Raw genomic sequence first — 25,229 nt, forward strand, 5'->3', positions numbered from 1 at the left:
AAAGAAGGGCTGAGATATTAATACTCTGTGAAGGACATTAATTTAAAACATGCACAGTGCTAAAGCATGCTATCAGCTGCTTTACGATACAGAGAAGCTTGTAAAGGAATAAAATAAGGACAGCAGAAATATTTGAAGTTCGGTTTTTTCCCATCACATGCAGCACTAAAGGGTATAGATTATATTTCATGATTGTGTTGATACTGAAAAATCTCATTTTCTTGTCCTTCTGGGTGAAATGGGAGTAACTGCAGTGGTGCTGGGCAACGTGCATAGTCACAAAGCTAGCAGGAGCAGCCCTAGACTGCTGTGGAGGAGCAACCCCAAAGCTGGAAATGTTTGGAACTGTATTTGTCGCCTGTGAGACCACTTGATTCAGAAACATCTTCGGGGTCAGCTTCAGACTATTCTGCTCATACCTCGTAGTGCAAGGCACTGGGGCTAGTGTACTTTATGATCCCAGTAAGAAAGGCACTCAGACTCAATAAGCTATTGCTTAAAATACGATTTTCTGGAGCTATCACAAGAAAGAAAAAGAATAGAGATAATCTTATGTCCCTTCAGGTGCTGCGAACTCCAAGCTGTGCAGTGTCAGACAGACCTTTGTTCATGTGGTACAGATCCCACCCGTAGAAAGGTTTGGTAACACTTTGGTTTCAAGACCTCTGAAAGAATTTTCTTAGATTAAAAAATTATTTTATTCATCATTTCTACCATCAACTAACCATGTGTTCACAGGAGAACTTGCTGCTCCACTCTAAGATAAAGACAAGGACATGTGAGTGGTGTAATCGACAATACCGAGTGGGAGCTGCCAGTGGGCTCCTGTTACCACCACCCAGCTGAGTTTGTGCTGCGGACAAGACACCTGCACAGCCCAGCACTGGCCTGGAGGACAAGCTGTATGGGCAGCACAGTGCAGTGCAGCACCGGCTTGTGCCTACTTCACTGTTACGTGTATCACTAACTCTTTGATAAACTATAGTCTTCTGGTTAGGTTTGCTACAGCCCTAAAGGGGAAAATCTTGTACCTGCTTGAGGGTTTTAGGCTTTTCTTTCCTGCTGGGGGCATCAGCTGGTGCCCTGTGCCAGCCTGGTAGTTTCCACTGCTTCTTGAGGCGAGTTCTGCCTACTATTAGACATGAGACACGGCAGCAAAGGATTGTTGCTGGAGGGTCCCTTTATTATCTAGCATGAGGGCGACGGGATTTGCAGGCAGGCTGTGCTGTAAGGTGAGGGGCCTACGGAGATGATAAGGATGCAAAGTGCATCAGGTTTCAACCAGCATCAACCATGCCACGAACAAGGCAGCTGGAAGCACAGAAGCGAACGTTCTCCCGCTATAGAGGGAACAAGATGCCTGTGGCTCTGTCTGGGATGTAGGATATGTTGCTGCTCCCCTTCCTTCGTCACACAGACACCTTGGGACTTTCACAGGTTATTTCTGTTTTCAATAGCAAGTGGAGGATGAGTATGTGCACAATGCAGGCAGATCTCACAGTCTTACCTTGCACAGCCTTTGCCAAGAACACAGATGGTGTACTGTAACTCTGAAGGCATTCAGCATCCAGGGAACAGGAATCTGCTTTTGAGGGCTGCTCTGGGACCATCACACTCTTCTTACACCAGCCTCACATGGTTGTCTCTGGGCTGTTCGGCAGAACGGATTTTCAAGAACACTCTGCTTACTAAGGTCCTACATTTATTGTCCTCCATTATGCCCCTGGCTCTGTATCTCCACATCCACTTTACATTTAATTTATATGCTACAGTGGTATGCAGTATAGTAAGAATCAGAAATTGTATCATAGCACTCCATGTAACAGAATGGGCTGCTTGGTTGATCTTGCAGGCAATATAAACCTTTCACAGCCTTTCACACTGGTTGGTGATTTGGCTTGAGGAAAATCAGTCAGTTCACTTTGCAGGTAAATTTCAGTTCACAGATACACGTAATGTGTTATTAATTTAGGCCTCTCTTTAGGAAGAAAGCTTTAATTCTAAGCCTTGGAGTTAACTGATCTTATGAAGTCAGTATATTTAAAAATACACAAAAGTTTGTGTACAGCAGACCCCTAATACACATAGAGAAAACATAATTTTGCACAACATAAAATTGCATGTGTGTGCTGGTTTGTGTGTTTTCTTTTTTATAACTGAAAAGTTTAGTGCATGAAACCTAGTGGAACTTGCTTAATAGAGAACACTGGCAAAGTTATGAAAGCAAATTTAATCAGTAAATTATTCTGAAAGGCAAATATAAAGTATTTTCTAAAGAAGCTTAAGGAATACTGATGAATTGCAAATTAAAACTATGTAGACGTCATTCAAAGAAGCATCATAAAGGCGAAACAGATTTTTAAAGTGCATCATGTAAGCATAAGCAACAGTTTGTAGAAACATGTCCATTGGAAAAAGCTACTTTCTTTTACATCCTGTGAACTACAGTTGAATATTACACATAACCTCAATTGACAAGCATACATGTAGCCCTATTTAAATTATACCAATCGACACTACATAATCAGTACAACCTGCACCATTAAGTTTAGATTTAGTTAAAAAAAAAGGAAAAAGAAAAGTTTATAAACATTCCAATATAGATTCCATCTTCTAGCACTCAGAATATAGTTATTTTTCTAAAACTTTCCTGAAATATTTTAGAAAAGCAATTTACTGCTTTAAAACTCTGATTTAAGCACAGTATTTCTTCCTTATCTCTGCCTTCTTTTTGCTTGTGAAGGCAACAAAATAAATTATAGCTCTGGTTTTCTTCTGTTTTTTTCTTTCAGACAAGTGTAACTTTGCAAAAGCTAAGGGCATTTGGAAAAGTTATGGAACAGCAAAAGGAGAAACACAAGATTAGAGGAAACTAGGTGGCAGACATTACTAATTTGATTGCCTCCTGACAACCTCTTTGGGTTACGGCTGGACTTCTTTTTGAGTTTCTGGAGGGTGCTGAACAAGCACAATTCTTACTCTCAGAGCATTTCTTCTATGCTTAGGAATACAGGCTCAGAAAACCCTAGAGTATTAGGTTCTCTTATCTATCAAAACAGGGAGTCCATGTGTCTACTGCCAATGGGGACTGGTCCCTGGCAATGCTATCCTTTGGATTATGCTCCCAAACTCTTGAAAAAGCACAATCTGCCATGAGCCTGCACTGCAGCAGGCACCATGTCAGAGCTGTACTAACAACTGTACAGTATAGATGACTGAACTGCATGGTACTGTAAATTTTCCAGCCATTTTTAAAGCACTATCATAAGCCAACCAATACAGACTGTGTCTGTGTCTGCCTGTGCTACCAGCGATAAGTGATCCTATCTGTTAGGTTGTTGGGTGCACAGAGCATTTTCTCGTTGGGCTACAGAGTTGTCCAAGCTCACAGTTCACAGTGGGCTTTCATGCAGAGGAATACTATGTAAGCTTGGACTTGAGCGCTGGTTTGGGCCTGTGCTAAATACCCAGTACAGGTAGAGAAAGCTAAAGCCATCTATCCAATATATGTGGAGAGTTGGTGGCTCAACCAAGGCTGTGTTGACAACCCAACAACTTGGGTCTTGTTTGTATGCCTTGGACAACAACTCCTGAGCCCTGGAATCATGTCGTAATTGTTGGCCATTTTTGAGATTTTGGTAGTTCAGAAAAACACTGAGACTCAAGATGGAATCTCTGTATTCTTAAATAATGTGAGATTAATTTACTGATATGATAATCAAAGCAAACTGCAGCCAGGGAACTATTCACAACCCAAGGAACCATAGCCATATGAAAGAAGAGAGGTCATGTTCTTCATTTTTTTGGTGCTGTAACTGCGAACATACAACACAGTCCTGATAGGACCCTGCAGGTCACAAAATCCAGACCCTGCTTTTGCTGTCCAGGAGATTTCATAATCCTTTTTAGAAACTTTCTGAACTCAAAGACTGCTCCCACAGCACATTTTCCAGGGTATTATGCAGCTGTGCATTAAATTTGCCATGCAGTGGGACTTCCAGGGTTGCTCTGCAATAAGCTGACCTCAGAAAAGTCTGTGGCACATGTGGACCTGCTGTATGATTGCTCGGTACATTGGTCTGAAAAAATTTGCTGAATATTGCATGTGACCTGGCCAAGGTTGCCATAACTCTGTTTAACCTGCTTGAATGGGTTTTAATACGAAAATCCAGCTCTTCAATCTCTAAAGAAGCCCTCTGTGGCACTTCTGGGAGGTCTGACGTCAGGGGAGAACAGGAGATCAGGCACAGTCACTCTCCATGCCCTGTATCATGAACTGAAGCCTGTGTGGAGCTTGCTATATAAAACCTGGGACGTAACAGTTGCCCTCAGAGAGGAAAGCAGGAGCCTGTGCCTGCTCCCACAGCATGGAAGAAGGGAAGCCCCTTTAATTAAAAGAGTCACCGAAATGGGAAATTTCAAAATTCAAAGCAAAAACTGCAAAAAGTAAGAATAGCTAAGGAAAGATTCACAAGACAGAGACTAGTCCTAACCAGCCCTTTAATGTCATCTTTTCCAGAGCCACCAAGGAAGCATCCTGCCAAGTCAGGTATTGCTCTGACTTCTCTGTCTTCCTAGAAATCATAAGTAAGACAGTAATTACTGCAAGAAGCCCTAAGGAGTCCACTCAGGAAGGCTTCAGTTTCCTCCTAAGCACACACAGGGAAGCTCAGAAGTAAATGATTAATGGCCCAAAGCTTTATTTCATCTGCTGCTACAATTAAGTAGTGGCTGGCAAAGCTCACCGGCCTCCCTCAGGTACTAATCCATACTGGGCTGTTTCAAAGAGTTCCTGAGAAACTGGAGCTTAGATAACCTCATTAAAAGCTATTTGAGAGGTGTTTCAGTTACATTAATGTACTGTATGACTACTGAGGATATCCATATGCTGCTCATATATAAAACCAAGAATAAATCATCTGTTGGGTAGCTGAGGTTATGATGGATATGATGGGTATTTGAATATAAAAGATATTCACTGCCTATAGACAAATTTAGTAAATAACTTCCATCCATATATTTGTCTAGGAGTGACACATGATATTTGTATCAATGTAAGTTATATGTTAGACCTGTGACTACCAAGTTCGGACATGCCTCATGAGAAATACCACATGGAGAGACTGAGCAATTAGAAAAATAGGTTTGGACAGAGGTAAGATTATTTTTATAAGCTACAAGCAGTCTTCACAAACATCATCTACCTATCTGAAAACATGCGCTTGCATAATATTTCATCTATCTCAGTATCATACCTAGATGTTTTTACTGAAAATAATAATAATAAAAAAAACCCAACCACCAGCTCTGGCACTGCCAAAGGAAGATACCTTGAAAGAATAGCTGGTATTTTCAATGTTGGCAAAGAATAGGATAACATTTTAAAAATCATGAAAAAATAAATAGCACTTAAAATTATTCAGGCACAGAGCACTGTGTCTATAAAGACAAGGGATGGCATCACCCCCACTGCCTTCCTGATGCTGGTACCTGCGTCATAATTTCTTTTGTGCTGGACCTGCAGTTCATGGAGTTTATGGAAACCCAGTTCAGAGAACTGACCCCGCCAGTGACAATGCTGTGGTGTTGTTGTGGCTGTGTTACTTCTGAGGTGGACCAGGTCCTTGGTCTGTCTCACAGGCACACACATCCTTGTGCCAGCAAGAGGGTGGCAGCAGCAGTGAGTGGCTGGGAGTGGGACAGTCCTTGTCCACAGCAGGCAAGACCATGCTGAATGCAAACGGGCACACAACCAGGGTGCCAGGGATGTAAATGTCCCTGGGGATCTGAGCCCTAGAACCATCATCTCATTGATGTCCTGAGGGAATGAGTTTCCTAAATCATTCCCTTATTTTTCGTATTTTAACACTTCACTCTTCAATATACAGCTGCTGTTCTTCTCAGAGGAGAATTTGAAACTACTAACCAGTATTGATTTAAGGTCAGAAGAGTAGTGCCAGCTACTTAAAATATAATTAGAGACTGAAATAAGTGTCTTGATACTCCTAAATTAGAAAAAAATTGCTAAATATTAATTCAAAGTGAAAGATAATTTTTGCTTTGATGGAAAGATCCCATTTTTTCTTCCCTTATTGATAAACAGTTTGAGACTGGGCTTCATTTTCACTCATAAAACATATATTTCAAAAGCCTTCTGTTTAACAAATGTTGTTAAAACTGAAAATTTTAATTAAAATGTGGAATTTAGAAAGTTTTGATTAACATCCACCTTCTTAGACTGCTATGGATTCTACATCTATCATAGCACAGGTTTTTTTCAAGATTTTTTAGTAGCCCCATCAAAACAATAGGATAAAGGGTATTTAAAGTTCTGCTTAAGCTGATACTTAATTTCAAAGGCTGACAGCTAGGCTAATTTTTTCCAGAAATTAAAACTTTGCATGCAAATATTTAAAGAAGTGTCCCCAAGTGAAGTCTTCCTTGTGGAAACCTGGGGTTTAGAGATGACATGAAAGAAAGAGAAGAACACCAAAGTACAGTGTGAACAGTCCCCCTGACCTGCATTTGCCCACACCTGTAGTTGTGGCAGCTCCACTATGATAACTACCTGCTTACAACCTTGTTGCTGCAAGGACATGGAGCTCCTCTTGTCAAAAAGGAGTAGTGGTGTTATGTGGCCAACGGATCAAACAGAGGCAACATTTTTCACCTTGAGATATACCACTTACCTCCTATAGTACAGTGGGGGAAAGGGAGGCAATTAAAAATTAAACATAAGCAAAGTGGGGGGAAAGATACAGACCTTAACACAGCCTGGATGACAAAAAGTGCAAAAAACAATTCTGGCATAAGACCCTGCTTGATCTATCCAAATTTTTGATCAGAGCTCCCTCATTCCAATCACACTGGAGAGCATCTCAAGAAGTACCACAACAGCCAAGGCACAGACATTTTTGACAGTAGTTTCTTAAACCTGCTCTTACAGATCTGCTAAAAGAGGAACCCCCAGTTTCCTGTGCTGTCTCTTCTAGGGCATCACAATCCTGATACCTAACTTAAATCTCACGCTGAGGTTTCAGCTGTTATACCGCTTGCTCTTCTGTCTCCACCATGGACTTTCAGAGGGCTCACATGCCACCCAGGCTACATTCCTGTTTGTTCATGCCAGGCCAGCCATGAGCATGGTGACTTGCGCTCAGTCCGAGGATCACTATAACCTCCTCATTCTCCTTCACAGAGCTGCTACCTACCTGGCTGTTCCCTGTCCTGCATTTGGCAGCCGGTGGCTCTGTCTGACCTTGCTCTTGCGCTTCAGGAGCATCCTGCTTTTGCAGAACATTTTTCCAGTTTGTCAAGATAATTCCTGAAATCTAATCTTGTTCCCAGTGCAGTCACAGCCCTTTCCAGCACCATCCGTGGTGTTACCCACAGGTCTAGCGAGTGTGCTCTCTGTGTCGTTACCCACAGCGCCGGTGAAAACCAGCACTGGACAAAACGCTGCTTGATTCCTTTTACAAAGCTCCGTGTTTCCACTGCTGACAGCTGAGAACTGCTTTCATGTACAATCAGTCCTGCCAGTTGTCCCCTGGCTTAGACTTTATCAAAGCGTCACGGGAGTCAAATCCACGCTTAAATCAACTACATCTTGGGTTTCCTTCCTCCCAGAGGGAAGTCAAACTCTTCTGGCCTCAGCTGTGCCCCTAACGCTGCGGCTGTCGCTCCTGCACCCCTCTCTCACACCCTGGGCGCTGGAAACAGCGCGTCGCGGGGGGCGGCGGCGCCGGGGCCGGGCGCTCGGGCTGTGCCGGGCGCTCCGCGGGGCTGAGCCGGCCGCTCCGTGCCCCGCGCGGGGCAGCGGCCGGGCCCGCGGCGGGCGGCACCCGCCGGGGTCTCCACGACGCTCGGGCGCCGCTTGCGTTGCCAGGGCGGCGGCGCCGGCGGTTGCGGCCCGAGCTTCCAATTGGCAGCGGCCAACAGCCGCCTCCGCCCCCGTTGGCCGCCGCCTATATAGGAGCGGCGGGCCGGTAGCCCCGCCGGCGTGCGCGACCCGGCCTGTCCCGTGAGTGGGGCCGCCCGAGGCGCAGCCACCGGTCTGTGGCGGTTCGGGGAGCGGTCCCCCCCCCCCCCCCCCCCCCCCCCGCCGATTTAACGCTGTTGCGGTGCTTGCTTGTGGGTTTTTGTGGTCTCCGAAAGGTATCGACGTCGGGGCGATGCGCCGCACTTGTGAGACGAGCTGGGAGGGCCGGCGGGAGCCCTGCCTGGCCCTGCCCCGCAGCGGCGGGCGGACCGTGCTGGGGATGCTTACGGGGAGCGGGCAGCAGCGGCCCGGCGGCCAGGTGAGCCCCACCCGCGGCGGCAGCCGTGCTCCCTCCCTCCCCGCCGAGGGGCCGCGGCCACCTGCCGGGGGTCCCGGGCCCGGGGGTCCCTACCGCGCTCCGGGACCGGCGGGGGCGGCCCCCCGCGGGCACGAGCCCGCTCTCGGGGCTGCAGGCGGGGGCCGGGGCGGCGGGTGAGCGGTTGGATCGGGCTTCTGTTAACGAGCGTGAGTTTCCCGAGAAACCCGGCGAGTAACTGCTCAGTCCTAATCCGTAGATGCTTCCCTGTGGAAATCCTTTGAGTAAACAATCCGTCCTGGAAGGGAGACTCGGTGGGACTATGGGGGCACTTAAGCCCTGAAGTGTAGGGGGCGGTTCAAGAAAAGTCTGTTTACTAGTGCTTACCCGCTGCTGCCAGCCTGGCTGTGCCCTTTCAGGGTGCCGGGGCCCCCCAGAAACTAAAGGTTCACACCAGGGTCTGTGCACTGCTCTTCCTTGGGCCATCCCGGGCTCTACAGGTGTGGCAGGGAAATGTTACTGCACTGACTTACAAGACCTAAAATAGCAGCTACTACATGCATACAAACTCCTCTTGGTTGTGACAGTGTAAAGCTCTGAACTCGGTAACTTATTCCTAGTCCTAGGGCTGTGGTGTTTGAGCTCAAAAGTTCAAACTCCTGTTTGTAACTTGGCATAAAATGCCTTTCTTGCAGGTGAAGCCCTTCATAAGGCTGTGACAGTGCCTGAGCACTTCCTTTTGTTACTCTGACTTGCTGCACTTTAAAGCAGCTGCCCCTTGCCAGAACGGAATGTGGAGCAGCCCCATCGGAACTGAGCAGCACCCTCACCTTATTCTCCTTGGTGTGGTGGGTGCTGGAGATGAGGCTACTCACATGACATTCACCAACACCTCTTTCTGTGAGCAGCCTGTTGCAACAAGACAGCAACAAGTGGTACTTCTGAGGCACCAGCTGTAGCTGGTGTTTTTTCCGGTGAATTTTTGTTATTGTGACTGTTGGGCAAGGATAGATTTTCTTTTCTGAAACAAGTGATACTCACTGTGTTCTGTTCTTCCTGAGCTGCCCTTCCACAGCATTACTGTGTGCTCTGTTTCAGGGTGCCAATGTTATTGGATGCTTTTCTGGCTCTGAAAATACCATCGCTTCACCTCAAAAAGATTCGTTACTCACCTACATGGTCAATGCTGTGTCAAAGCAAGGGTTTTCTATCTATGTGGATGACCCAGAGCAGAAAGAAAACTACAACTGCCAAGTGGATGAAGAGCTAGAATCAAACCTGTGTGAACTGGGTAGTAGTGCAATCACATCCAATGTTCACCTACTGCTGGATCTGAGTACAGGTAACTCCTGTTACTACTCGGATAGTATCTACAGCACAAGTATGTATAGGGCGATTATGAATTGTGATGCTGGTAAGCTAGTGAGTAGCTTATGTTACAGCAGGTAACACTCCAAGAGAATTTGGATTGTGTCTACATGAGTCACAAAGCTTATGTGCTGGAAACAGCAGAAGTTGAAGAGGCTAATTACACAAATGTCTTGCTGCTTCCTTTTACCTGTTAGGGTGTCCTATGGTAATGGATATATCTATCCAGTCCCAGCCTGAGGATCACATGGAAGATGACGTAACTCTGACTGTGGTAGAGTATGCAGAAGAAATTCATCAATACCTCCGAGAGGCTGAAGTGAGTGGCTTGTTATAAGCTTATAGGTACTTGTGGCCTCTGTGATAGGCTGCAGTACTGCAGAGATGTATGGCCGCCGCAGGGTAACCCAAGGCGGCCACTGAACTACAGAATAAAGCAAGCTGTAAAAGCCATCTCTGAAGGCAGCATCTAGACAGTGATGAGATCTTTCAGAATTCACTGTGTCACAGAATGGCCAAGTTTGGAAGGGACCTCTGGAGATCTAATCTGACCCCCTGCTAAAGCAAGTTCACTTAGATCAGGTGGCAGAGTCACATCCAGGCAGATTTTGAATGTCTCCAGAGAAGGAGACTTTACAGCAGGGGTCCTCAAACTTTTTAAACAGGGGGCTGGAGTGCAGATGCAGTGGCAGACAGACATCTGTGGCTGCTTGGTTCCCCCCCCAACCCCCGGCAGGGCGGGTTGGGGGGTCTGTAAATACCAGGGGCCGGACTGAGGACCCTGGGGGGCTGTATCTGGCCCGTGGGCCATAGTCTGAGGACCCCTGCTCTACAGCCTGTCTGGGCAAGCCCGTTTCAGTGCTTTGTCACCCTCAAAGAAGTTCTTCCTCATACTCAGTTGGAACTTGTGTTTCAGTTCATGCCTGTTGCCCCTTGTCCCTGAAGTCCCCTACCATTGGAGCAACTCTTGACTCTTTGGGGTGAAGAATACTTGCAGACAAGAGTTGAATGCTGCAAAAATACTGAAGCAGTTGGATGTGATCTCACTGACGGTTCTCTTGCTATAGTAGTATTCTCTACCTTTCTGTATCAGAGCAATAAAGTGCAGTCTCCCAATAGGAAGGGGAGGTGGGAGTGGGGAAATACCACTTCTTCTTCTTCACGTCCCTCTGAATACCTCCTACATGCTTGATGGTGCAGGCTGTTCATAGTCCTGGAAGTCTTTTACTTTCCTACTTTACTCCTGTGCCTTGAGTGTAGAAGTTTTCTGGAGATGCTACTAGATGCCAATTAATACTACAAGCACTATAATTGTAGTTAGTAGTAGTAATGAGTTATTAATAGTGGAGCAACTCATGCTTCTTTTGGTATAAGTATAAAGAACATTAATCAGCTCAGCCATCAATGGGTCTCTTCAGGGTGAGCATCCTGATTATTTAACACTCTCTCCACACAGGTAAGATTCAGGCCCAAGCCCTGCTACATGAGGAAGCAGCCAGATATCACAACAGAAATGCGTGCCATCTTGGTTGACTGGATGGTGCAAGTAGGGGAAGAATATAAACTTCAGACAGAGACTTTGTACTTGGCGGTGAACTTCCTGGACAGGTTTCTTTCCTGCATGTCTGTTCTCAGAGGGAAGCTGCAGCTTGTAGGAACAGCAGCACTTCTTCTGGCTGCGTAAGTGTTTCATCTCCTGAAATCTCAGTGAGCTAAACCTTACTTTTAGACTGAGTCTTTTTGTTTAATTTGAAGGACTGAAGCTTACAGTGGTAGGTAGCTTTTCATGATGTCTCAAGATTAGCAACTTTGCCTACTTTGGCACTAGCAAAATTAAACATTTAATGTTTGTGAGGAACTGCAGCGGGGGAACCTTGTAACCATAACAGCAGGAGCAAAACCACTACTGTATTAGAATGCTAGCCTATAAGGTTGTAGTAGATTCACAATTGTAATCTGAAATTAGCCTTAAGCTGCTTTAAGTAGATGGGGTACCCAACATAGATGAGTACATGAGTCTGTCTGGAGTTCATAGTTACTGAGACTTCTTTCTGAGAGCTTGCTATCAGGCAAGAGTTAATGATATGAGTGTGTTTCTACCTAGACTGATGACTTGGAGTTCCTCTAAACATCTTTGCCCATACTTGAAACTAAATTGTTACCTAGCCTGGAGAAAGAATTAAAATAAGAGCTCTAAACAAATCTTAATGTTACATGCCTGTCCTTGTATGGGTCCAGCAGAAACCTCTCTTTACCATAACTCTTAAGCTGACAAATGTGCTTTCTGTATTCCTCCTTCAGGAAACATGAAGAGATCTACCCTCCAGAAGTGGATGAATTTCTGTATATAACAGACAATGCCTACGGAAAAAGGCAGTTGCTAAGAATGGAACACCTGCTTCTCAAAGTGTTGGCTTTTGACCTAACAGCCCCAACTATCAACCAGTTCCTCCTCCAGTATATCCAGAGACATGGAGTCTGTATAAGGACAGAGAACTTTGCAAGGGTATGAATTATCCTCCTTTCAGGACTAATGGGGGAGAAATGACCCTAAAAGCAGAACCACTTGTATTTCACAAAGTTATCTGAGCAGACAGGTTCCGCTATACTATGCACTATGAGAAGATACTTTCTCATGCCAGGTTCTATCTGGGATGGCAATAGGCCTAAAGGTGGATGTTTTGTAGCCTACTAACCTTAGCAGGTGGCTTGTGTGCCGAGTCCTCTGGATGTCTCGTGGAAATACCAAGCTTGGTCTATCTGCCTGGTCAGGAATAATGCACTGACTGGGCAAGTAGGTGGTAGAAATCTGATTTTTTTTTTCAACAGTGCCTGTGTAGGAAGTCTGTGGCAGATGTGGTGGTACTGCATACTGCTGCACAATGACACAGTATATACCTGCATGGGCAACTCTGCTTAGAAACAGTTTAACCCCACCTTATAGCAAAACATCTGACCTGCTGCTTATCTGCAAAGGGTGTAGGATTGTACAGTGACTGTACTCCAACAGAGCCCAAATTCTGTTTGAGAGCTGTCAATTTATCCCTGATTCCAAGTGAGGTCCACCTATGTGAACAAGAGCCTCAGAGGATGGAAAAAATGTCTTATTTAACACCCCACCCCCACCCCCCCATTTATTTTCTAAGTCTCTATCTGTAAAATTAAATCAGAACTGATGATGGGACCAGAACTTCAGATTAGTGTAGATCATTTAGGCTTTGATAAAGTATGGTCTTTCTGTCCCCACTGAAATGTGCTAAAGGTTATTCTGTAAGACCAACAGGACTAGAATACTATTCTACCCACCAGACTTGTAACTCGTGGTACTTTTTTTACATGAAACTGAGACCACTGACAATTCTCGGTGCCTGTTGTATTGGACTGATTGTACCAGCTAGGCTCAATCTCTTAGGCACGTGTGGGGTTTTTGTTCAGTATCTTGCAGAGCTGAGTCTCCTTGAAGCTGATCCTTTTCTGGGGTACCTTCCTTCACAAACTGCTGCAGCAGCCTACTGTCTAGCAAACTATACAGTGAACAGGTCTTTCTGGGTAAGAACAACTGCATGTTAATTAGTAGCTCAAGCATTTTGTCTTCATTAGAACTAGGTTGAGAAGTAGAAGGAGTAACTTCAAAGTATGTTGTTATAAAGGCTGGAATCCTAGGATCAGTAATTGTTTCTGAGCTAATGGAACCACCTGATAAATTAATGTTAAATCAACCTGAAATATCCTGCCTCTTGTGGGGAGCAAGGTCTCTCCCACATCATCTGTACCTAAGGCCTTGTTAGTCTTAAATCTCCAAAACTCTCCCCCCAAATACAATTCAGGAGCTTTCTGGGAGGGAGGGGAGGGCTGCATGTGTCTGTGGAGTGATTACACTGAGTGGCTGCTTTAGTGTAAGCCTTGATAGGCCTCTCAGCTGTGTGTTGGAGGAATAGCTTTAACAGAGCAGAATGCACAAGAGATCTAATGGATGTCACATGCTTAGAGGAGCTGCTTGTCAGATCTCCTGGCACCAAGGAAGACCTAGAGTGAAACTGATGGCAGGATATAGTTAAATTCTTTTCAAGCCTAAAGAATCTAGAGTCAGCACTGATGTCGTGAAAATGGTTTCTGCTCCTGTAGAAAATGTATCTTCTAGATGAATGTTGCCTACAATAGAGTAATACTGCTTTTTTTCCTCCTCTGACCAGCCGGAAACACTTGCTGCATTCACTGGGTATTCATTAAGTGAGATAGTGCCTTGCCTGACTGATCTGCATAAAGCATGCTTTGATGCTTCCCATTGCCAACTGCAAGCAATTAAGGAGAAGTATAAGCATTCAAAGTAAGTAACCAGGAAGCCAGTGTTCTGTAGCTTGGAGGCTATAAGGACAGGATGACTGGAAGCTTGGGCTACAGCTGCTGTGGCTGACAAATGTCTCATAGTGGTCAACTTCTATTTCTCAAACCGGAGCATCTGTCAGCCTCTTGAGGGGAAAACTTTTCTGACCATGACCAGAAGAGTAGTTCCTACAGAGGTATATAGATGTATTGGGTAACTATTCTTCTGCAGCATTGCAGGATGATTATCTTCTTCCCCATTGTATTGCACAAGAAGATGTTATCTTTAAATTTGTTAACTAAACTGATATATTTAATGATTGCATTTGTATTCCAGGTACTTGCAGGTGTCTCTTCTGGATCTCCCAGCAGTTCTTCCTCAACAATAGAGACTGTGGATCTTGGACTTGAAGGTTACTTTGTCCCTGTCAGCAAAGCTGGTCTAATACTTCATAGAGCACCACAGGTCATGCATTTGTAACCACAGTGATCAGAATGTGTTTTAGCTTCTATTTTTTAATTAGATGTCCCTTTTTAAAAAGGATATTAGAATATAGCTCTTAATATAACTGACACACTTTGAATAAATGTCTTATTACACTTTTCCTCTGAATTCTGATTCCAGTTAATACCTGCAGTAAGTGAGTAGAAAGGGTTGTGGGTTTTGACAAAATCATTGTGAGCAGGGCTTTTAAGCTGGCTGGAGTGGATAAAGTGTGACTCAAACCAACACAACCTGACATCTCCATAGACATGGGTGATGTGCTGCAGTACCTTACCTGCTGCTTCCTCTTCTATGAGAAGATCATGTATCTGTGAACAGAACCTATGTTCTGCAACTTGTTGGCCAGATCGCAGCAGAAACATCCAGATGCAAGTGGTCTATGATGGTCTTCTACACACAAGTTCAGAGCTCAGTGTTGAGGTAAAAGTGAAACTTTATAGCAAAAAATAAAGCAAATAGGGGGGATTGCTTTGTGGGGAGCTGGAGGAAGGGAAGGCTGTGGCAGAGCCTTAGGAGCACTTCAAACACTGGTAGACAGACTGCAGTAAAGGGCAAGGGTAAACTATGAAGTGCTGGAACAGTGGAGTTGAGCTGGATGGCTGCTGTATCATATTTGTGGAATTGAGTAGTCTTACAGCATAGTTGTCTGAGATGACTTCTGCCTTTATAGTACTGTTGAATGTGAGTGCTCAGCAGTCTCTAGAGGTACCTCACTCTTAGCAGGAAGAAGGGGGGTGATGGTACAGCACTGTCTTATTCTGAACTGCTATACTGTCTTGTGGCCCCAGTTATTTGTTAGGTAGTGTTTTTTAAAAAACAAAGCACCACTCTGAGTATTCTTAAACACAAGCCCTATCCAAAGTAGTCACAAAAACAAAATAAGTCAACATGTAGAGAACTATATTCAGCTCATCTAAATGGCAAGATAAATCTGAGGTGTTCTTTTACTGTAAGAGTTTAAAACCTTCAGTGCTTAGTGATTCCTAAGAGAGTAATCTGTACAGGGCATTATGTGTTTCCAAGCAAGAATATGCTTAATGTTTGATGCTAACATGCAATTCAGCAGACATACTAAGTACCAGCTAACAAGACTTTTCAATTTTAAAACCTGATTATACAACTGTGTGTCATGATGCTCTTCTTCGCTTCAGGGCTTTCATTTCCCTTGTGTGCAAAATGTTCTTCCCCCTGCCTCCTTCTTGTCTGGGCTGGTGAATCCTAGTAGTGCAAACACTTGTATTCCTCCATGTGGTGGATGATGCTGAGAAGGTCTAGCATTCCTGTCAGCAAAAAAGGGGGGTGAGGAACCCAAAACTTGTAGGTCAATATGAAGGCAGTTTAATGAACTAATAGCAAAAGTCACACATGTGGAAGCAAAGGAAAATAAAAGATGCTGTTCTCTACTTCCTATCAGCAGGTGATGTTCAGCCACTTCCTGGGAAGCAGGGCTTCAGTACACATATTGTTTGTTCCAGAAGACACATGTCATAATTAATGCACCCCTTCTTCCTTTTATATCTGAACAGATGTCATATGGTATGGAATATTCTACTAGTCACTTTGGGTCAGCTGTCCTGGCTATGTCCACTCCCAAGATGTTGCCTGCTGGTGAAAGAAGAGGAGAAGGTTGGACAGACAGCCTTCATGCTGTGTGAGCACTGCTCAGCAGCAGTCAAAACACTGGAGTGTCATCACCACCTTTCTAGTCACCAGTACAAGCACAGCGCTATGAGGGCTGCAGGGGGGCTCAGCCAGACCCCATACACTCTGAAATGGAGATAGTGGTAATGACTGATTCACTTGTCTCAAAGTAAATATCCTTTAAGGGAGGGGAGCATTCAGTTTTAGTCTAACCTATGCAGTTCTTAGACCCTTGCCTCAAACACTTCCTAGTCAAGTAAACAAATCTGTCTTGGTTATTTACTGATAATGATAGATGTGAGCAGATATCCCATGCTCATGTCTGTGGTATCCACTTTGTGGTCAAGGTCTAGATCCATGGATTGTCTCTACGCTATGAATTTCACAGCTTGTGGATGAATGTCTTCAAGGTGAGCTATGAACTTCACTCCTGCCTGCAGCCAACTCCTTTAAAGCAGATGGCTGAGTACAAGGGTCAGAGCTAGTGGTGCCTAGTTACAATGAAGAGCAGTGAATTTCTTGGTTGCCTCTTCCACAAGGAATGGTGACTGTACTGACCAAGAGTCTTGCTACATCTACCAGGCTTACAAGTACTTGTTTATGGTGTTTCAGGCTGAACATAAGGTGTCCTGAAACCACATGTTAATAAGACTTTCTCTACCCATAAGTAATAGTGCTTACTGAGCCGTGGTTACTGTAGTATTGATTATTTTGGGAGCAGTGGTGAATGTCTCAAGTGCAGAACTATTTCCTAGTATTACAGCAGTTTGAGGATACTCGTATGGTCATGTCACAATAGTCATGGGGAAAGGGTGGATTTTGACCTTAGGAACAGTATGACCACAGTCACGTCTTGTGTTCCTGGGCAAACAGATTTGGTCCATCTAACACAGTACGTGTCTAGGTCTGAATTTACTAAATGTTTTATCATGTGATGTCTTCCTAGAAGCCAAACTTTCACTTTGTTTTACTTTTTTAGTTTATTTAGTTGCAAAACAGATACAACAGTTGCATTTAACTTCCTTGAAGCTTTAATTCTCTGGTATACAGACTTGCCTGACTGTTTGTTTGTTTTAACTATATTTGAAGAAGACTGCTTTGTCTGCTTTCTTGTTTGTTTTGTCATTATTTTGCAACTGAAGTAGTGGCTTAAATATTCTTTTAGTCCAAAGGCTAAAAAGGGGAAATGAAAAAAAGCTAAGTAGTTAAGGTGAAGAGTCACAAAATTCTGCAGTGTGATTGCTAATAACAAGTTTGTGCAAGATGCATTAAATTTTAATTTGTGAGACAAACTGATCTAAAGTGGTCTCAGCTGAGATCTGTGGCATTTAGAATTTTCTTGTTCTATCCTCAGTTCCTTTGATATTTGTCTTACTCAGAGCAAGGAAAAGACTTATTGGTCTTGTATGAGTGAGCCTTGACTCTTCCAAGGTGAAAACTGCATGCTATCTCCTCTCCCATTCTATGTGAGTCATCAGACTTAACTGTGGTCTACCCCTCATGTGGGCTCTTCTCTGCAGCTGATACTTGAGATCAAGGTATGAGATGCTTCAGTTGGGCATATTGTGGTAATGAAGGTGAAATAATGTTGTTTTAATAAGAGGAAGTGCTTAAATGCAGATGCAAAACCACTTAAAAGTACTTAAAAGATGTACTGAAAATAATCAAGTATACAGGAATATGGATTTATAAAGCAGGAGATGAAAGCAACCCAAAAGAAAGCTTTTAAGTTTTCATTGAGGTAGTTACTATGCTATACAGAAAACTTAAGACCTGTAAAGCTCACAGCCTTGTATGATGTTTGAAACAAACAGGACCAGACTTCCTGAAGACAGCCATATTCTGGAAAAGAAATGAAGGAGAATCAACACTAAGGACTGAACAGGGGCAGTCTCCATTCTTGACCATCCCACTTAATGTCTTGCAGACCACAGCCACAAATAAGACCTCTTTTTTTGTTGTTTTTTTGTTCAGGAAATATTTAAATTGTTGCAGTTTCAGAAATGTCAACCCTGATCTTGCTCGGTTAGCTCTGCTGTGAAGGTCAGCCTGTTGACTTTCAGCACGTTATTTCAAAGGCTGAATATTGACTTCTATGCAGGTCACAGTATCTTCCTCCCAACTAAAACCTACTGGGACACTGAGAGTAAAACCTACTGGTAAGACAGCAGGCTGAGCACTTCCAAGGAGCTTTGAATGATCATTAAATATTCTGTGGAGTGGGTTGGAATTGAGAAGTATTGAGGATCTTAACTTTTGATCTATGATGTTCAATTCAAGAGCTCTTAAACATTGCTATCAGAAACAAACAAACAGCTCCCTAACCTTATTCTAGCAGTTTCCATACTATCATGCTGTGACATTCAGAAGATCCAAACGTCTGTGGTTGCATGATCCTGTTTCTTCTGTGTAATATTTAATTTTTTTAACCAATAACTTCTAACATTAAATATTGTAGCTGACTGGTGTCCTGAGAAAGCTGTTGTTTACAGCTGGGGATGTATTGTGCATCCGCTGTTCCCTTAAGATTAAAAAGGACAAGCAGAACTCAATACTCTGTGAGAAGGTGCTGCTTTAATAACTAGGGTCTGTCTTTGTTTTTCTCTTCTCTGGAGTGAGTTAAGGATGTCTGAGAGGTAATTGGGTAATTAGAGAAAATGATTTAACTGTGGTCCGGACAGTTAAGCTGTTAATTCATGACTGAAGGGTGGCAGCCTTGTTGGGAAATCTGGCTGTGTGATTAGCCTGTGTACGTACCTGCTTGCTGTCAGTTCTACAAATGCCTAAAATTAGCTCAGATCACTGAGGTTGGTACTTACCTTAACCACTGACCTTGAGGCAGCTTGTGGGGCTGCTCTTAAGGATGAGAAATAAGACAGCAGTATCAGTGATTGCTTCCTGGAATTAAGCTTTGTGTCTTGCAATTTTCCCCAGCATTCGCTGCCCCAGAGCAAGGTATACTGAAGAGCTGTGCAGACTCTGCTAGGCAGTTATGAACTGGAGGAGGTACAGGCCCATACCCTGTCACTCAGATGATGTAGAGCCCTATCAAGCTGAGTCTTACGAACTTTGTTAGGTCCTCTGCTGGTTTTAGTGGATGTATGTATTTTCCCATTGCATCAGACAAGGGTCTCACTGAATACTTATTTTTACCTCTTGTCTGCTTCGTAGTTCCTCTCTTGTATGGTAAGCTCAGACTTTCTCTTGGATGCTTGTTCAGACTGCATCCACTTAATTTACAAAACACAAAGCTTTGCAAGATAAGATGCCCATAATGAATATCCCTGGCAACATGTTTATGGGAAATGTACATCTTACCTGATGTTCCTGCAGAGATTTAGAGAAACTCTGGCTTAGTAAGCCTGTGTGATGAGTAGCTAATATAACCAGTCTCAGCTGTTCTGTGCCCTGCTTGGGATTTGTCAGCGTAGATGGCAGCAGTGCAACATTGAAGAGAATTAGCACAGACAGACTTCCAAGACAGTCTGCAGAAAGATGCTGAGCATATGATACATACAGTTAATCCTAAAATACATGCCTACCCTCATCCAATTTGCTTGTGTTTAATCTAAACTAAGCAAGAAAGACCAAGCAGTCCTGTCCCTAATCCTCCTGAAGATGTGAAAATTATGGTTCTTTCCTTGAGGTTTGTACAGTCTTTGTCTAGCTAGGCTGTGCTAGTACTAAAAAATTATTGTGAGCTAGGAAAGGGCTGGTTTCTGGCCAAGTGTCTGTCTCCCATTTGGCTTGTTTCCATGATGCTTAGGGCTAGCTCCTTTTTTTAAGGAGATTTGTCCTGGGGAGAGCTTGTTCAAGCAGGACAAAACAGCCAGTATGAGCTAACAGGCCGTGTGGGTGGCTGTGCTTAGTGCTCGTGCTTGCTGTTTGCCCCTCTTTTGTCTTAGCAATGTGCCCAGAATGACCAAGTGACCCTGTCACTACATAGCTAAACTATAAGAGAGTCCTCAGTCCTTGTCTTTCAGATGTTCAGATCTTCTTCATGTGAACACAGAGGAGCATTACTGGAGCCAAGTGCTGGAAGAGCAGGCTAATGATAAAATACTGAGTTTTGGCAAGAAAGTCTTCTCCTTCCACCATCTGCAGCCAAGCTGCTTTTACTTTCTGTTTATTATTGTTTGTGTTTTGATGTGTAAATAACTTGAAAAATTAGGGAAGAGAGCCCTAGACCCCACAGTATTCAACAGTTGGGCATTTGGTACTAATTAGCAAGTTGCTTACAGTAGAATACTGTAACCCTATCTCTATCTAGGCAGAAACTGGAGTGTGATGTATCTCAAAAGAGAATCATCCTTCATTTGGTTCTTTTAGTCCTTCATAAGGAGGACAGAAATATCTGGGAATTAAAACGGATGGCAAAACAGGCTGCAGATGAACAGCAACAGCAGTGCTGTTCTCCCACGTAATGGAGTGAGATGTTAATGTGGCAGAACCAGGTTCACTCCAAATCACCTTTGCATTGCGTGTGCTTAGGAACAATATACGTCTCCCAGTGCCGTGATGTATTGTCACCTGTATTTACTGGAGAGACACATAAAAATATTCTCGGTTTCAGCCACACGAGAAGACCTTGAGCTTTTTATGGTGTTAAACCAGAAGCAGGGAGTGAAAGGATTCTACCGTTAAATACTAGTGAGGCTGCGTTCCGATGGTCTCCCAAGAATACAACCAGAAGAGGGCACCGGCGTCCATGGTCCACGGCTTGAGGGGAAAGTCAACCTTAGCGTCTCCCAAAAGGATGCTGGGTCAGAGTTCAAGCAAGCTATTTATTGGTCATGGACTCATTTTCAGATGGTAGGCTAGAAACATGTGAGATCACTGCAGCAAGTTATGTGCAGTTATTTTTTTCATTAGATGTAACCAGGATTTAGTGAAGCTGCAATGTAAGGCTGTCAGCTGTGCTGTCTAGCTCTCACACATGGTGCTCCAGGGACACTTGAAGAAAATAAATGCAACTTTTCAAAACATCTGTAGACTTGTACTGTGAAATGCGACTTTTTGCACTCGTTTATCTAGCACTCTCAGATCTTTTTCCTTGTTGTACAAATCAGACTATCTGATGTTGATTTGAACTTAAAACCTTCTTCAGAATAAAAATATAATGGAACCTGTTAATGTTCATGACATAAGCATTCTGTTGAAACAGGTCTGATGGATGAGAGTCTCCTTATACCGCAGGTTGGGCAGATAAAGCTCTTGTAATATCACAGAGCTTGTACGGCTTGTGCAAGAGAGGGGAATTCCTGCCAGATGTTTCAGCCCTATTTAGAGGAAGGGGGGAGGAATAAAATAATCAACGATAACTTTTAAGTTAGAATGTATTCCTCTTGCTCACTGAAAACTTCAGTGTTAACTCCTGTTTCAAGGTAATCTAGCTAGATGGAGAATGGTTATATATGAGAATTACTGCTCAGTTTGTGGTGTTAAAAGTGACATTTTTTTTTGATCTTAGTCATGTTTTCTCCGTTCTGTTCCCAACGTCAGTTTCACTTTTACAAGCTGTTCAGCCATTCAAATTACACGTGGTTTTTGTGTTTTGTTTGTTGGGGTTTTTTGCGGGTTTGGTTTTTTTTTTGTTTTTTTTTTTTTTTTTTTTTTTGTCTTCAGCTATTTCTAAAAGGTGTTTTCTCCCAGTTTTAGCCTCTAAACAGAAGGGACGCTGGTGGAGTCAGTGGTAAGCTTGTATCCAGAGCAGTCATCCGAGTGCTGCAGCAGTGATCTAATATTACTCAATGCAAAACTTGTCAGTAAAGCATTTTCTGAGTCCAGTGGAAGTGTGTTCTCCTTGGTCAGTTATGTTGCTGAACTGTAACTGATTCTAGGCTCATTATTTTTGAGCTTTTGTGGGTATCCATACAGATGTATTTTGAATTAGTTGCTGAACCAGTTGTCATGTGCACAGAGGCATGGACTGCCTGAGGCGCTCCATGGGCATTGGCTAGAGGAAAACAAATCTTTTGTTCTGGCAAACAGTAGCAGCTTTTGGGAGGTGTTGCTGTCTCTGAGTAAAAGAGGTATGGAGGCAAGCAGAGCATGTTCACATCATGCATGTGTACATTCAGTAGGCACTTGAACACCTGTGAACAAATGCAATTTTCCACATATGCCTGTGCATCTGCTAGTTGAATGTTGTACTCCTTCCTCTGCCTTTTTTCTCTTCATTCAGTAATTGCTCACACCTTTCAAGCAATGTAGAAGAAGGATGTGGCTCTGCAGAGGCTCTTTTGCCAGCAGGATAACACTGTGCAGGGCTCCTGGCTCAGAGCCAGCAAATAATAAATCTCTCATCATGCAGAACTGACACACTAGAGCTGAACAGAGCATATTCATTTTTTTAAAGCATCTCCTTGCACCGAGTCTTAAACATGCAGTTGGCTCCTAATCTTTTAGTTAGTTAACCTGTATCACCTGGTGAAAAGACAAGCCCAGTAGGGAGTACATAGGCTTTGATGGCTCTATTTTTTCAGCAAGTAATCAGAGTAGAAAGCTCTGCTGTAGTTTGCCAGTTCATGCCTTGCAAAGCTGTACTTTCTGTAAATGGCTTCTTGTCTTAGTGCGTGAACATTAGGCCATCATGAAACTCACAGCACAACCACTGCCAGTGCTCCCAGGCTGCTAAGCTGGGCAGTGTGTAAGGGATATACGAGTAGGTTCTGCTGTTTAATACCATTCTATGGGCCAATTCAGAGGTTACTGACTGGGAACTGCTGATCTCTGTAACTTCCACTTGTGTTAAAGCAAATGCTGACTGGACTTAAACTGGGAAAATCCTTTATTTTATTGTCAGATGAAATCTCCAGAATCTTTCATAGCTATCTTGTAAAAAGAAAAGGATTTTATTAAAAAACAAAACAATTAAAAAAAACAAAACAACCAAACAAACCAAACTTAAATTCACTAATCTAATTACCAAGAAAATGACATTGTCCAATACTGTGCTGAATTGTCTGTCACAGAACACAATATTAATTAAAAAGTTGCTGTTTCCCACATCTGGAGAAGAGAAACTTGTGGAGGGTTTTCCCATTTCAAAATATCCATGGATGGTTGAAACATACTTTAGAAACTTTGGGGGTTTTCCTTGTAGGGTGTGACATGAGTGAACTCTAAGGATGCTCAAGGAGATTCTGAGAATTTCTTTCTGCTAAATCGTATTAAAGATACTGAAAAATTCAAGAGTAAAGTTAAATGGTGTAAAATTCAGTGTAATACAGTGTAATATTAAAGCTAAAAAAAAAGCTCATTACAATATTAAATGTAGCACATCTATCTGTCCTTGATCTGTAAGTGACTTTGCTAAAGCATTAAAGGTTATCACTGGATTTTTGTTTACTGCCCTTTTCAAGTGCCACTATTACGAAGTAGTGAAATCTTAACTAAATCTCATACTGTCTTCAAATAGGGCTTGCATTTCACCTGGCTTGTGAATGACCCCAAATCACTAGCTGCTTGCCTTTTTCCAGAAACAGGGAAAGGCTGTGATGAGTACTGTATCCAACAGTAAACATGATAGAAATGTTCAATACAGTGTAGCTAGCCAGTGTTTACAGTATTGATTGTCTAGAGAGGATTGATTCTATATCAGCTCATGAAGCGTTAACCACAGCTTGTTTACCCCATGGTCAGAGTTTGAGATAGGAACACATTTTAAAAATATTTTGACTATCTATGCTCTGCATCCAGGTTTGATGTTGACAATTTCTGAAAGCCCATCAACAAAAGAAGTGCTGACTTAGAACTCTGCATTATTTGGTAGAAAGCCTGGCTCCTTGCATTTTTCTCTAATGAAAGTTCTACGTGTCACTGTAGAGAGCCAGGCAAACACATGAAGCCTCCAATACTCACCAGTAAGCACTTGGAGCAAAATGAGTGGTTGTCTCATGTTGGGTGATCCCATCATGCAAGGGCTGAATAGGAGCATGGTTTCCCCTTGTTCAGAGAGCTCCTGATATCATTTTTCTTTTGCTTAATTCATTGTCACATTTGTATTCGTTCTGTCTTTCATAAACGCTTTGTAGGGTGCTGCTGAGCAGAGTGTTTTTCACTTGTTTGATCAGTGGTTCTGCTCTCTGGACCTTTTAAGTTACTCTGTGTATGAAGAGTCTCACATTGAACTTACAGCCATAGAAGAAACCTCTTTTTATATATATAATTGGAAACAAGTGGTATGTTAAGATAGTTATGGGTGATGGTTAACTAGAAGGTCTATTGCAGTTCAGACTGGCAGCAAAAAGGGATTGGGTTTTTCGCTCAAGAGTCAGAGTGTATAGAGGCCTTAGTTGACACTGTCCATATAGATGCATAGATTTTTAAGGTCAAAAGATTATCAGACATTCTGATGCCTTTTATACCTGTTTAACCATATTTGATTGTTGCTAAATGATCATGTTTATGCCTGTTTAACATGTTTGATTGATGATAGAACCTCTCTATTTTTAACTTCTACATATCAGACTCTCATTTCAAGTCTTTTTTTTTTTTTTTTTTCCTTTTCCCAGCTAGGTTAGAGCACCTTCACTAACTGTGTTTTCTTTCCATGTGAGAATGTAACCACAACGATTAAGTTGCCCCATGGTTTTTCTCTTGTAAACAAAATTAATTGAGGATTCTGAGCTTTTTATGGCAATCAATTATTTCTAGCTCTCGTGTGTTTAAAGCACTCCTCTCCAGTTACTGAACATCCTCTTAAAACATGGGTGTCAGAAGATGGGGTGCAGCTCTCATCATGGTCTCATGGGCACAGTAGATGTCAGCTGCAGGACTGCAAGGCCCACAGTCCCTGAAGAAAGTAACTTTCTAATGATTGTTGAGAATAAGTGCTGGCAACTACGTGCTGCTGAAGATACGACTCTTGCCGAAGCCTGCTTGTAATGAAAGCTGATTCACCGTTTTTTTTCCCCCAGTGTATACAAATCAAAGGCAGAAGGCTGCCTTTGCTCCTGGCAAGCTACCAAAGCCATCAGTTAGGCAGGAGTTGGCCAGATGTCTTGTACGCTGAGAAGCGCTTCTAATATATACTAATTGTAATTATTATGCCAGTATTAAATATCACCATCTGTTTTTTTATCTGAAGTCAATGC

The 25,229-nt window shown here is 43.1% G+C and overlaps 1 protein-coding gene across 1 annotated transcript; it reads left to right on the forward strand.

The window, feature by feature from the left end:
• Positions 1 to 8,099: 8,099 nt before the first annotated feature.
• On the forward strand, positions 8,100 to 21,287 carry CCNA1 (cyclin A1). The gene is made up of 7 exons (XM_080377563.1): positions 8,100 to 8,297; positions 9,393 to 9,636; positions 9,860 to 9,981; positions 11,119 to 11,342; positions 11,964 to 12,168; positions 13,098 to 13,211; positions 13,856 to 21,287. The coding sequence occupies exons 1-7, from the start codon at positions 8,172 to 8,174 to the stop codon at positions 13,991 to 13,993; spliced, it is 1,173 nt and encodes a 390-aa protein (XP_080233689.1). The 5' UTR covers positions 8,100 to 8,171; the 3' UTR covers positions 13,994 to 21,287.
• The last annotated feature ends 3,942 nt before the right edge of the window (positions 21,288 to 25,229 follow it).

The sequence above is a fragment of the Falco punctatus genome (assembly GCF_963210335.1).
Source record: "Falco punctatus genome assembly, chromosome: 2".
NCBI lineage: Eukaryota > Metazoa > Chordata > Aves > Falconiformes > Falconidae > Falco > Falco punctatus.

What these genes read in the sequence shown, in the direction of transcription:
- CCNA1 (XM_080377563.1), top strand. Translation starts at nt 8,172, where the DNA reads ATGCGCCGCACTTGTGAGACGAGCTGGGAGGGCCGGCGGGAGCCCTGC. An exon ending in ACTGCTGGATCTGAGTACAG is followed by an intron (nt 9,637 to 9,859) that starts GTAACTCCTGTT and finishes TTTACCTGTTAG; the next exon opens with GGTGTCCTATGGTAATGGAT. An exon ending in CAGTGAACAGGTCTTTCTGG is followed by an intron (nt 13,212 to 13,855) that starts GTAAGAACAACT and finishes TCCTCTGACCAG; the next exon opens with CCGGAAACACTTGCTGCATT.